We start from the raw sequence: 13,348 nt of genomic DNA on the forward strand, positions 1-13,348 counted from the left end.
TCTGCTCTAATTACATTGGTAACCAGTTTATAATAGCAATAAGGCACCTTGGGGGTTTGTGGTATATAGCCAATATACACCACGGCGTTTCGTCGTGCCTAAGAACAGCCCTTAGCGTGGTATAGTGTGGGGCGGCAGGTAGTCTAGTGGTTAGTGTTGTGCCAGTAACCGAAAGGTTGCTAGATCGAATCCCCGAGCTGGCAAGGTAAAAATCTGTTGTTCTGCCCCTGAACAAGGATGTTAACCCACTGTTCCCTTGTAAATAAGAATTTGTTCTTAACTGACTTGCCTAGTAAAATAAGGTTAAATAAAATCTAAATATTGGAAATATACCACACCCCCTCGGGGCTTATTGCTTAATAATAAACTGGGTGGTTCCAGCCCAGAGTGCTGATTGGCTGACAGCCGTGGTATATCAGACTGTATACCATGGGTAATGACATGTATTTTTATTGCCCTAATTACATTGGTAACCAGTTTATAATAGCAATAAGGCACCTTGGGGGTTTGTGGTATATGGCCAATATACCACGGATAAGGGCTGTGTCCAGGCACTCTGTGTTGCGTGTAAGAACAGCCTTTAGCTGTGCCATATACCACAACCCTTCGTGCCTTATTGCATAGGTATAGCTTGGCCTGAACAGGACAGCTAGGACATCTCGGTGTAAGAATAGCTCTGTTGTTTGAAACGATCATGTGACTGCTGTAGGCAGGCACTTGTCACACTGAATATTTACTGTGAGTGTGAAATGTATGCATACTACAGACACCTGCCCTCTGTATCTCTACTGTTAGTGGCTGAGTGTAACTCATTTTGCCCTTTGGAGTTTAGTATAAAGTATATTCCTACCTCTCTCTCACTGAAACAACTGTGAATATATCTAAATAGTTGCTTTGTTTGTGACTCTGACAGACGTACTCTGAAGGACAGCTGAGACTAGAAGAAGCGCAGGAGGAGGGAAAAGGGAAATGCCCCTTTGATCCCTTCCAGAAATACTCCTCCATCATGGTCGGTATGTACTGTGACTGTCTGTCTCTAGTTATCTGCTCTCACACAAGGACAGAACAGTGCACCCAGTGAAGTGCAAAGTGGGGTTGTGCTATCAAATGTGCAATACCTAGCGTTCATTTTCAGTTTAAAGTGCTGCCGCGGGACTTGTTTGTAAAGTGAGGGGGTTGGGTCTTTGTGAATTGAACAGGTTATTATTATTATTTATTTTTTTTGGCTGAATGTGTTGCTAGTAGCTTGAGTTACCAGTGGCACAATGAAAGAGATTGCACATGTAATTTTCCAAATTAGTTTTGTTTGACTAATATTTACAATATTATTTACTTTGCTAGAAGATCAATTTTCCTCTGTTGTGATTCTTGTCATGTCTCTGGTCTGCCAGGAAATGACCTCTACTCTGCTACCTCCATCAACTTCCTGGGCTCTGAGCCTGTGGTTCTCCGCAGCTCCTCCTCTGCACTTCGCACTGAGTTCAAGAGCTCCTGGCTCAACGGTCAGCTCTCCCTCTCTGTTCATACTTGTGTTATAAACTTGTATACTACTATACACCATGCCTTATGGTGCACACGTGAATAGTATGTATCTACTAACACTTGAATATGAAGTTAAAATGGCAAAATGTATCCATAGCATTTTACATACTTCTGTGCCTTGAGTAATAGCCTAGATCCTATAGGTCTCCGTGTTTTTAATTATGAAACTGAACTTCAACTGCTGCTGTTAAACAGGTCCTGAGGTAGCGTAGTAAGTGCTCGTTATGGTTTATGATTTCAGAGCCCAACTTTGTATACATGGACCTTGTCCCCGAGAGCAATAACAACCCAGATGGGGATGATGATAAGGTCTACCTGTTCTTCAGCGAGAACGCCATGGAGTATGACTTCTACAACAAGCTCACCGTGTCAAGAGTTGCTCGTGTCTGCAAGGTAGCAACTTGCTCCAAATGTACTTTCAGCTGCAAGAAGTTTCATTGGCTCATACATGGTGTTTTAAATATAAAGGACAGTATGTGTACCCTGTTTAAACAGTGCAGGGGTATAATGTGTGCATGTGTCCTCTCTCTAGAAGTATTCACTTGTTTGATTAGAACCAATGTGTCTCTCACTGTGTATAGGGGGATATGGGTGGGCAGCGGACGCTCCAGAGGAAGTGGACGTCGTTCCTGAAGGCTCGTCTGGACTGCTCTCTGCCAGAGCCCAGCCTGCCATCTATTGTACAGGATGTCTTCCTGCTCAAAAACGATGACTGGCGCAAAAGTGTTTTCTACGCAGTGTTCACTCCCCAGTCGTGAGTAGTCTATAGAATACAGTGGTTTTAGAGTTGACAACATTGTTTCAGTGGGAAGTGGACTGTTTCTAATCTGTGTGATATTCTGACTCGGTTGCTTTTAAGCACATGTTTACCATAATCATAGGGCCAGGAGGTTTTCCTGACCAGGCGGGCTCACTATAATTAGGGCCTAGGGTATTTTCCACGTGTTCAGGAAAAACATAGGGCCTTAACCATGATATACTTGAGGTTTGAAAACATCAAACATGTTTTTCTGATTGTTTGCACTAGGAGCTCGTCCGACATGTCTGCAGTGTGTGCGTACAGTGTGTCGGCCATCGGAGACGTGTTTGATAAGGGGAAGTTTAAGACGCCAGTGACTGTGGAGACGTCCCATGTGAAGTGGGTCATGTACAGTGGAGAGGTGCCCACCCCAAGACCTGGAGCTGTATGTCCCATTTTAATATAATTGTGAAGATGGAAATGGTTTAGGGCCACAAAAGGAAAGTATATCTACTTTTTTTACAGTTCAGCTACTAACTCAGTAATAAATGTATTATTACCACTCAGCAATCCTCTATTTTTTTCAGTGCATTAACAACGCAGCGCGGGCCCTTGGGATGGAGCGCTCCCTGGACCTGCCAGACAAGACCCTGCAGTTCATCAGGGACCGGCCCCTCATGGACGATGCCGTGCACCCGCTGACCGGCCGTCCGCTGCTGGTCAAAAGGGGAGACCTGTTCACATGCCTGGTGGTGGACAGCGTGCTAGCTCTGGATGGGGAGAGATACGCAGTCATGTTCATTGGCACAGGTACTGAACAGGACACACACATCCCCAAAACAGACTTGTTCTTCTGACTCCTGCCTGAACAGCTAATCAAATGGCTACCCGGACTATTTGCATTGCCCCCCCCCTCCTCCTTTTAACCCTGCTGCTATTCTCTGTTTATTATCTATGCATAGTCACTAACTCTACCTACATGTTCATATTACCTCGACAAACTGGTGCCCCCGCACATTGACTCTGTACTGGTACCCCCTATATATAGCCTTGCTATTGTTGTTTTACTGCTGCTCTTTAATTATTTGTGACTTTTATTTCTTATTTTTTTTACTTAAACTGCAATTTTGGTTAAGGGCTTGTACAGTGGGGGGAAAAAAGTATTTGATCCCCTGCTGAATTTGTACGTTTGCCCACTGACAAAGAAATGATCAGTCTATAATTTTAATGGTAGGTTTATGAACAGTGAGAGACAGAATAACAGAAAAATCCAGAAAAGCACATGTCAAATGTTATAAAATGATTTGCATTTTAATGAGGGAAATAAGTATTTGACCCCTCTGCAAAACATTACTTAGTACTTGGTGGCAAAACCCTTGTTGGCAATCACAGAGGTCAGACGTTCCTTGTAGTTGGCCACCATGTTTGCACACATCTCAGGAGGGATTTTGTCCCTCTCCTTTTTGCAGATCTTTTCCAAGTCATTAAGGTTTCAAGGCTGACGTTCGGCAACTCGAACCTTCAGCTCCCTCCACAGATTTTCTATGGGATTAAGGTCTGGAGACTGCCTAGGCCACTCCAGGACCTTAATGTGCTTCTTCTTGAGCCACTCCATTGTTACCTTGGCCGTGTTTTGGGTCATTGTCATGCTGGAATACCTATCCACGACCCATTTTCAATGCCCTGGCTGAGGGAAGGAGATTCTCACTCAAGATTTGACGGTACATGGACCCGTCAAATGATGCGGTGAAGTTGTCCTGTCCCCTTAGCAGAAAAACACCCCCAAAGCATAATGTTTCCACCTCCATGTTTGATGGTGTTCTTGGGGTCATAGACAGCATTCCTCCTCCTCCAAACACGGCGAGTTGAGTTGATGCCAAAGAGCTCCATTTTGGTCTCATCTGACCACAACACTTTCACCAGTTGTCCTCTGAATCATTCAGATGTTCATTGGCAAACTTCAGACGGGCATGCATATGTATTCTTGAGCAGGGGGACCTTGCTGGCGCTGCAGGATTTCAGTCCTTCACGGCGTAGTGTTTTCTTGGTGACTATGGTCCCAGCTGCCTTGAGATCATTGACAAGATCCTCCCGTGTAGTTCTGGGCTGATTCCTCACCGTTCTCATGATCATTGCAACTCCTCGAGGTGAGATCTTGCATGGAGCCCCAGGCCGAGGGGATATTAACAGTTCTTTTGTGTTTCTTCCATTTGCGAATAATCCCACCAAATGTTGTCACCTTCTCACCAAGCTGCTTAGCAATGGGCTTATAGCCCATTCCAGCCTTGTGTAGGTCTACAATCTTGTCCCTGACATCCTTGGAGAGCTCTTTGGTCTTGGCCATGGTGAAGAGTTTAGAATCTGATTGCTTCTGTGGACAGGTGTATTTTATACAGGTAACAAGCTGCGGTTAGGAGCACTCTCTTTAAGAGTGTGTCTTAATCTCAGCTCGTTACCTGTATGAAAGACACCTGGGAGCCAGAAATCTTTCTGATTGAGAGGGGGTTAAATACTTATTTCCCTCATTAAAATGCAAATCAATTTATAACATTTTTGACATGCGTTTTTCTGGATATTTTTGTTGTTATTCTGTCTCTCACTGTTCAAATAAACCTACCATTAAAATTATAGACTGATAATTTCTTTGTCAGTGGGCAAACATACAAAATCAGCAGGGGATCAAATACTTTTTTCCCCCACTGTAAGGTCTACACCTGTTGTCTTCGGCGCATGTGACATAAAATTTGACTTGAATAGATCTGACAATGACATCGGCGTCCTTCTCTCCACACAGAGAACGGCTATGTGCAGAAGGCAGTGAACTACGCTGGAGAGATGTTCATCATTGAAGAAATACAACTGTACCAGACCCCAGAGGCTATCAGGACCCTGCGTCTCTCCAGCACGGTAACAATCACCCAGTCAATCAATTAAAACTTGATTTTAAATAGCTCTTTTAAACAAATACATTTGTTACTAAGTACTTATCGGCAACTCTGGTTTAAACCCCCAGTCAAGGTGCAGCACCATTTTACAAAACATACCAACTTTTATTGACATCCATATAATATCAATGTCAGTTTGTTGTCTCCTGGCATTTCTGCAGACAGATGGTTACTCATTTACTATTTATTTCCTTAGCACTTACAATAGAGCATTCAAGGAGAATGGCACCCGGTCATTGCTGTTACTAACCGTGGGTGAAGTAGGCTCATTGAGCTGCTGACACACATGTGGTATTGGTTTGTGTTCTTGTTTCCCCAGGGTCAGCTGTATGCAGGCTCTGAGTATGGAGCTGTGCAGATGCCTCTGAGTGAATGTGGCCGTTATGAGTCGTGTCTGGACTGTGTCTTAGCCAGAGACCCTTACTGTGGCTGGGACCTCTCCACTGGCCTCTGCTCTGCTGTGGCCAGCTCACCCTTTGCCTCAGTCACCACGTACGATCCAACACACACATACGTTTCTAGTAATGTGATTTAGAATTTCAGTATACCATATTTATAGTCTTCCTTTTTCAGGAACATGATTCAAAGTCTAGAAGATGGTGACATCTCACAATGTCCGAAATCAGGTAAATGGATTTCAATATTTAATTGTTCAGGGCCCAGCACACTATCAACAAATGACAGAGTACAGTCCAACTGTAGTTACTACTTACTTTGTTTGTGTGTGTATTTCAGAGACAATGAAGCCAGAGAACTACACCTTAGTTCCTGGCAACAACATCAAGCTGCCGTGCCAGCCTGACTCCAACCTGGCACAGGTACGGTGGCTCTTCTCAGGGCAACTGCTGCTCTCTGATACCAAGTACCACATCTACAATGGGGGTATCCTCATCCTCAATGCCTCTGCCGCCGACACTGGCCAGTACACCTGTGAGTCTATTGAGCAGGTGAACAGCCGACCGTACACCAGGACTATGGCAGTCTATCAACTGTTGCCCCACACTAACCTAGAGGAGAGTGAGACGATGACAGAGTCCCCCCATAGTCACAGTACCCCATTACCAGAGCTCCTGGAGGTAACAGAGAAGCCAAAGGCTTTGGATCCCCTTCTCCCCCCTGAGTCACAGTGTGAAGACGGCAGGGTGGTAGGCCTGCAGGTGGTGGTGGCGCTCCTCTCTCTGATGCTGGTTGGTCTAGTAGCCTGGAATCTGTATAAAGGATGCTTTAGAAACAGATTCTCAGAGAACTCAGGCGCTGGCCAGGTGAAAAAGCCGTCGGATGACTACATGCAAATTCAAAACAATATAACTTCAGAGTTCAAGCTGCTGGGACCTACACCCAGTCACAGTGCTAACAAGAATCAAAATGCTATCATAGCCTTCAAAGGGAATGGGGAACACCACTTCTCTCCTGGAAGCAATATTTCCACTGTGGATGGTTTGGGGTACATTGATGATGAGTCAGAGATCTGACCCTCAGTGTTCACCACTCTCTGGGGTTTGCACTCTCTCAAGACACTAGCTCAATGTCAAGCTCTGTACACTGGACTTGTTTTGGAATTGTCCTTAACATTTTCCCACCACTACATCTCCCTAGATTGAATTTATTTTGTTTAGTCATTGCATAAGGTGAATACATTGTACATCCCTTTGTTAAATATTATTTTGTAAATATTTATTTGTATTAATGTAAGATATGTAATTACTTCATAACAGGATGTGATATCTAAAGTAAATAAGACCATAATACTAATATTTTTGTTGTACATAGTTAAGATCTACAAATATTCTAAGCATTTCATTCTAAGGACCAGTAATGATTACTCCAAACCTTTAAGTAGATCAAAACAGCCATGGACCAAATACAAATAATTAAACACTCTCTTGACTTAGGTCTTGTTTAAAATGTCTCTCAGAACCAACATGTTTTCTCTTCTTTTTCACCAGCAGCACTTTCATTACACTGTGTTGCTTCACATTTCATGTAAAATAAGTAATTTAGAGATCAATGTTTTGAGTTAGAAGGCTCTTAGTTCTAGATTAAACTCAATCAACAGTTCATATTGTCAAAACCACAACTTTCATTTTGGTCATTGCTATTAGGAATTGTATCATTATTTCACCAGTCAAGAAGTTGTTTTCATTAGATTCCAACACATTATTTAGTTAATCTGTCCAGCGGGAATTCTGCTGTCGTCTCCATGTAACAATAATATCCACGAGAGAGGTCTCACCTGCCCAAGGGGTATATTTAAGTGTTGGATACTCTAGCAACTGATGTAATGTCACTTATTTCACTGGAATTTGTTTTTCTATTACACAATGACGGACAGATATGGTGGGCTGTGTTGTCCCAGCCAGCCATTGTCATATATCGGGGCGGCAGGGTAGCCTAGTGGTTAGAGCGTTAGGCTAGTAAGCGAAAGGTTGCAAGTTCAAATCCCCGAGCTGACAAGGTACAGATCTGTCATTCTGTCCCTGAACAAGGCAGTTAGTTAACCCACTAGGCCATCATTGAAAATAAGAATTTGCTCTTAACTGACTTGCCTAGTTAAATAAAGATAAAATAAATATGAAAGTGGTTAATACAGTATGGGTATGTTTTGTACTGTATATTATTGGAAAAGAAATGCATACGCTAAAACATTGTCAATGATGAAAAAGCAGAATAACACCACAGTCAGGTCTGAAATAATATATTTTTAAAGTTTGTCACTGCAGCAACACATTTAAGAATATATTCTCAATATTAACTACAGTATGACAAGCGTTAGACAAGCTAAAAAAAAAAAACTGCATAAACCTCATGGCAGTTAACCCTAAAGGGACACTTGAATATGAAATAAATATAAGTTGTATACTCTTGAGTGGCTGCCGCTCTCCCAGACCTATTGTAAACAAGGCTCCGGTCTGGAACGAGTTGTGATGCAGCATTAAGAGTGCTGCCACAACAGGGCACTGACCACCAAAAGCAACAAGAAAGAAAATTGCTCAGTGCACCACACAGGATGAGTGAACAGGGGGGGCTCTGGTTGAATGAGAAGGATACAGTATTCCTTGGAGAAGTCTTCAAGCAATACAGTGGCAAATGTCTCATTGGCTCAGTTACACTGAAACATGTAGCAGTACTTAAGGCGACAGTCAAGCAAAACATTTTCTACATGCAAGTACGATTAAGGCGGGTTTAGTTTTCAGAAACAAGGCAAATGCAGATCAAGAAGGTATAAACCAGAAACACTTGAGGTGCAGTGATAAATAAATTAAAACCGTGCACTATATAAACTCCCATATCTCCAGCTGCAAGAGGAGAACTCTGATCCTTCAGTCATGTCCAGTAGCATCAAAGCTAAGTTGATTTCATGGAGTACAGTCTTAACTTGAATTGGCAAGAATTGATCACTGAATATGGCTGCCAAAATAAATCCAAAGACAACTTTGGAATCACCTTGCTTCTTCTGTCTCATATTTTAAATAAAAGGCACAAGCCTTTGACGTATCAATTTTCTTAGTCTCGTTGTTGCTACTGTACATAAACCATTTTAGAAGATACCTTTTTACTTGAAGGATCAGATTCATATTGTGGAACATACTAAATGTAAACAGGTGCAATGGAATGGATCATATTTTGAATATCCATCAAATCTTTTCAACAATGTAAGGATTATATGCTTTTCCCTCAAAGATAAACAGTATCTATAGTAGTGGCCTCTATCAATCTTAAAGTACTGCTGAATAAAATCAGCTGATTCTCTTAACATTCTTACTAAAATTCCAGCTCTGCATTTCATAGTGTTAAAAGTGAGATTGTACTAGTATGGTGTGCTGGACAAGTGATCATCCAGCCTGCCTGCCATGGAGAAAGTGCTCCGTCTCCCTCTAGAGTCCACTTAGGGTATCACCAGGGGCCATTGTCGGGGTAGCTTGGCACATCAGCAGGGTATTGGGGAAGGCTTGGGCCAGTTTCAGTGACAGCATTGAAGCCGGCCTCTCTCACGGGAGCGCTCTTCCAGAGTCCAGTGGTCCACTCTTCCTGTGCACGCTCAAAGCTGCCCCCTCCACCACGGTACAGCCTGTGAACCTGATGGGAACAGAGCAGACAAACCAACCAGTCATGCTAGTTTATTCTCTTTATCTGCCTACAATGAGTGTATTGTCAAAATGGCTGAGTATTTTTCTTATTTGTGTGTGTGTGTTTCCATGTGCTTGTGCATTTTTCAGGTGTGTTTGTTGGACTCACCCTGATGAGAATCAGTCCCATTAACACAGTCACTAGAGTGAAGAGCAGAGCCGAGAATAGCATGACTACAGCAGAACCCACGTTGTAGCTGAAAAACAGCACTGTCGCGATCCAACCACTTTAGAGGTTCCTCAGTGGTGGAGCAGTGGGGTTAGTATTTGTTAATGGCATGAATACAGAATTACAAACTTTATTTTTTCACCAATCATAGCATGACACAGTACAGTGAGTAAAATGTAGGTGATTGATACAAATCTACAGGTGATTTTTATTGTTAAGCTGTGAAGATTTTTCTATATTCTTGAGGTGAAATAAGTGACAAGCCATTCAGATAGCAGCCAATCATAAACAGTGCCTTCCACTGATTAAATATTTCTACTCACCAAGCACCCCAACCAGAGATGCCCACAGTCTGAATGAGAGCGAGAACACACTGCAGAAAGAAGATGAAGAAGAAGGCCATGAAGTTGAAAGAACTGTCAGCCCTAGGAAAGAGAAAGGGAGATATGGAGTCAGTCAAGAAAAGGTATTTGGAGTGCGAAATTATGGATGTTCGGCTTAATGTTTGTTGAATGGACCTTACCGGAAGGCCTTGTAGAGAGGTCTAAACCAGCAGGTGTAGCTGCACGGACTGAAGAGAACAAGCCAGAGCAGGGAAAGGCCAAAATTGGCTCCACTTCCCCCTCCTGCCCACCAAGCTATGCATGACACCACGTTCACACACAGTGTGACTGAATACACTACAGAATGAGAGAGACGGGAAGAAAAATGTAAAATTGGTCTCACTCGAGAGGATCAAACTGAATGATGGCAACTGCCGACTGACTGATGATCTATAAATCACCCATCGTCATAAATAACGACTCATTATTATTTGTAGATCAGTCGGTCACAATTTATCACTATAACTGTTTAGTGGGAGCTTCATGAAATGGGTTTCCATGGCCGAGCAGCCGCACAAGCCTAAGATCACCATGCGCAATGCCAAGCGTCGGCTGGAGTGGTGTAAAGCTCGTCACCATTGGACTGTAAAAGTAAATACGTTCTCTGGCATGATGAATCACACTTCACCATCTGGCAGTCCGACGGATGAATCTGGGTTTGGTGGACACCAAGAGAACGCTACCTGCCCCAATGCATAGTGCCAACTGTAAAGTTTGGTGGTCAGGAATAATGGTCTGTGGCTGTTTTTCATGGTTCGGGTTCGAAATCTTAACGCTACAACATACGATTCTGTGCTTTCAACTTTCTGGCAACAGTTTGGGGAAGGCCCTTTCCTGTTTCACCATGACAATGCCCCCTGTGCACAAGTGAGGTCCATACAGAAAAGTTTTGATGTGAGCGGTGTGAAAACTTGACTGGCCTGCACAGAGCCCTGACCTCAACCCCATTAACAACTTTGGGATGAATTGGAACGCCGACTGCGCCAGGCCTAATCGCCCGACATCAGTGCCTGACCTCCCTATTGCCTTGTGGCTGAATGGAAGCAAGTCTCCGCAGCCTTCCCAGAAGAGTGGAGGCTGTTATAGCAGCAAAGGGGGGACCAACTCCATATTAATGCCCATGATTTTGGAATGAGATGTTCGAAGAGCAGGTATCCACATACTTTAGGCCATGTAGTGTACATTGCGGGTTTGAGGCCATTCTCTCAGCATGGAATGAAGTTACTGCCCAGTTCCCACAGTAGGACTATGTAACTCAAATGTCTTTGGTTTAACTCACACATCCAGAGGTTGTAGACCCGGCGTACCAGCTGTCGGTGCGGGGGTGGGATCTCCTCCTCCACATTCTGATAAAAGCAGGGCTTGATTCTCAGGAACTGAGGCAGTGGGGGAAAGTTGTTGACCCGCTCTGAAAACAGGAAACAGATTATTACATGTGGGAGAACGGGATGTCAGTGCAGAAATTACACAAAAAAACTTGAATACGGTGACATTTTAGGATTTTTAGGAACATATAACAAAATGGTAATGCAAAATAGTGAAAGCGTTCAGTGTTATTAGTTGACCCTTATGTCTACAATCAATAATTGAACCAAGAGTATGTCATGGCTAATTTAATAAAAAATATTGTGTGTTACTTATGATCTCTCATGCGCATGCATTACTTGTTGCAGGTACATGCTATGTTTCATTAAGAACATAATTTAATTGTTTACTTAGACTTCAATTGCAAATATTTAGATACAAACCTGTCATTATGAAATCCTGTGTGTCCTTTCCTGCAACATAACACAAATAATTGGCATACTTTACATCTCAAACATTCAAAAAGAAATTAACAATATTTATATGGGAACTTGCAGTATGATTCACATCTAATCAACAACAACAAAATTATCATATCAAGATAATGACAAAATTGGCATGCAATAAATGAGATCTGGGTATGCTAGGAGGTACAGATCATTTTCTAGTAAACTCGTGATAAACCAATGACTGTATATGAGATAACCCCAGTTTAAAAGATAAGCCTACCCTTAATTAACCGCTTTGTAAAACAGAAGAAAGCTAGCTATGTTTTTCGGAAAAAAATTAGACCCCACGTGAAATAAAATGCCTGACTACAGTAATGTTAACTAGATAGCTACCCCTATTAGCTAACGGCTAGTACAGTGATGGGACAGATAGTTATACAAATCTTTGATGATGGTTTGTTAACGAATTGTCACAAAAAGGTCAGCTGATGAGTTGATACAGGGATATAGTTGTTAGCCGATTCAATGATAAATAAATAAATATATTAACGTAGTTTCTTGTAATTCAATGTTTTTCTAGCACCTACCTGAAAACCGCTTACTCCAGCTCGGTTGGGGATGCGTCGTCAACTAAGACGCAAGTCCCGTGGAAGCCACAGCAATGCATTGAGGGAGTGGGAGTTCTACAAAGGCCGCAGAAAGGAAAATTGGAATACAATTTTTCGATTGTTAAACTACAGATCCCGTTAACGGTAGAGGGCGTAGACAGGAGACGTGTGACTACAATGCCAGCGCCATCTATGCTACAGAGAGGGATGATTCTTGCCCTGCACAAGAGAACAGCTATTTTATGACATTTAATTATCTTGTCAGGCTGTACAGTGCAATATTATGTTCAATGCACACAATATGCTGACTCTAACGGTGATATCACACAGGCAAAGTTCTGTAATAAGAGCTAAGACGTTAATATTTGTTTAAACTCCACATAGTTATGTTCTGTGGCTGTCACTGAGTAGGCTGCTACTCCATTTCATGGGTGGACAATCCATAGGTCAGGCTGTAGAGTGCAATATGAATGTCCAATACACACAATTTACTGATTGGGGTGGTGATTTTCCAAAGTCAGTCCCACAATAAGACCTAAGAAGATAATAGATGTGTAAACATTTGAAAATTGTGTTCTGTGGGTGTCACTGAAAAGTAGTGAACTACATGTAGTTCAGCTAGTAAGTTAATTTCATTTTGCTTTAGCTTGGTGGTAGTTGAACTTAATTCAAATCTTGGTAGTGTTTTCAGTAGTTAATAACTTTTTTGCTATGTAGTGGTGTAGCTAACAACTGGAACTACACACTACTTATTTTGCTAAAATAATATAAAATATGATTAACGTTGGCTAGAATTTCCTGTCTTTTTGGCATCAGACCTGCCTAATTCTCACTTGAAACATAGTTATAGTGTTTAATAGGCTAATTACACAGCCCAGAGTGATCTGTTCTCGCAATTTGTAGTCTATGACATTTCAGATTTAGGTATGATCATTTTTCACAAAAAGTAGTTTGGATGTAGTGAACTACTTTTTCAAAGTATATTTAGTTATGTAAACTATATGTTTCTTAAGGGTCGCTTTAGTGTACCTTAACTTCTTCCAGTGTGAAGTAATTGGCAGCTACCTCCCTGATCTTGAGT

General features: G+C 42.3%; 2 protein-coding genes across 9 annotated transcripts in view; one reads left to right on the forward strand and one right to left on the reverse strand.

Moving 5' to 3' along the window:
- The window catches only part of LOC115192584 (semaphorin-4E-like), a 30,391-nt gene extending 23,248 nt beyond the window's left edge, over nucleotides 1–7,143 (forward strand). For all 5 annotated transcript variants that reach the window (XM_029751251.1, XM_029751252.1, XM_029751255.1 and 2 more), the window contains 10 exons: nucleotides 914–1,013; nucleotides 1,392–1,502; nucleotides 1,784–1,935; nucleotides 2,124–2,296; nucleotides 2,570–2,726; nucleotides 2,869–3,091; nucleotides 5,076–5,188; nucleotides 5,546–5,718; nucleotides 5,800–5,852; nucleotides 5,962–7,143. In XM_029751251.1, coding sequence (XP_029607111.1) covers nucleotides 914–1,013; nucleotides 1,392–1,502; nucleotides 1,784–1,935; nucleotides 2,124–2,296; nucleotides 2,570–2,726; nucleotides 2,869–3,091; nucleotides 5,076–5,188; nucleotides 5,546–5,718; nucleotides 5,800–5,852; nucleotides 5,962–6,698 — 1,992 coding nt within the window. In that variant the 3' untranslated portion in view covers nucleotides 6,699–7,143. The remainder of the gene's footprint in view (nucleotides 1–913; nucleotides 1,014–1,391; nucleotides 1,503–1,783; nucleotides 1,936–2,123; nucleotides 2,297–2,569; nucleotides 2,727–2,868; nucleotides 3,092–5,075; nucleotides 5,189–5,545; nucleotides 5,719–5,799; nucleotides 5,853–5,961) is intronic.
- Nucleotides 7,144–7,905: 762 nt separating this feature from the next.
- On the reverse strand, nucleotides 7,906–12,343 carry LOC115192585 (secretory carrier-associated membrane protein 4). 4 transcript variants are annotated; one of them, XM_029751258.1, is made up of 7 exons: nucleotides 12,247–12,343; nucleotides 11,654–11,683; nucleotides 11,185–11,313; nucleotides 10,046–10,202; nucleotides 9,846–9,895; nucleotides 9,463–9,494; nucleotides 7,906–9,303 (listed from the first exon to the last, which is right to left on the reverse strand). In XM_029751258.1, the coding sequence occupies exons 2-7, from the start codon at nucleotides 11,658–11,660 to the stop codon at nucleotides 9,121–9,123; spliced, it is 558 nt and encodes a 185-aa protein (XP_029607118.1). In that variant the 5' UTR covers nucleotides 11,661–11,683; nucleotides 12,247–12,343; the 3' UTR covers nucleotides 7,906–9,120. The 4 variants fall into 4 exon arrangements, with proteins under 4 accessions (XP_029607118.1, XP_029607117.1, XP_029607116.1 ...); XM_029751257.1 differs by having other exon boundaries at nucleotides 9,463–9,563; nucleotides 12,247–12,338; XM_029751256.1 differs by having other exon boundaries at nucleotides 9,463–9,580; nucleotides 9,846–9,947; nucleotides 12,247–12,327.
- Between the last annotated feature and the right edge of the window lie 1,005 nt (nucleotides 12,344–13,348).

The sequence above is a fragment of the Salmo trutta genome, chromosome 4 (genome assembly GCF_901001165.1).
Source record: "Salmo trutta chromosome 4, fSalTru1.1, whole genome shotgun sequence".
Lineage (NCBI taxonomy): Eukaryota > Metazoa > Chordata > Actinopteri > Salmoniformes > Salmonidae > Salmo > Salmo trutta.

Bases quoted from the DNA above. Each gene is read 5' to 3' on its own strand.
- LOC115192585 (XM_029751256.1), bottom strand. The intron at 10,203-11,184 runs GTGAGTTAAACC...CTCATTCTGTAG, and splicing joins GGTCTACAACCTCTGGATGT to TGTATTCAGTCACACTGTGT. The intron at 9,581-9,845 runs GTGAGTAGAAAT...GAACCTCTAAAG, and splicing joins ATCTCTGGTTGGGGTGCTTG to TGGTTGGATCGCGACAGTGC.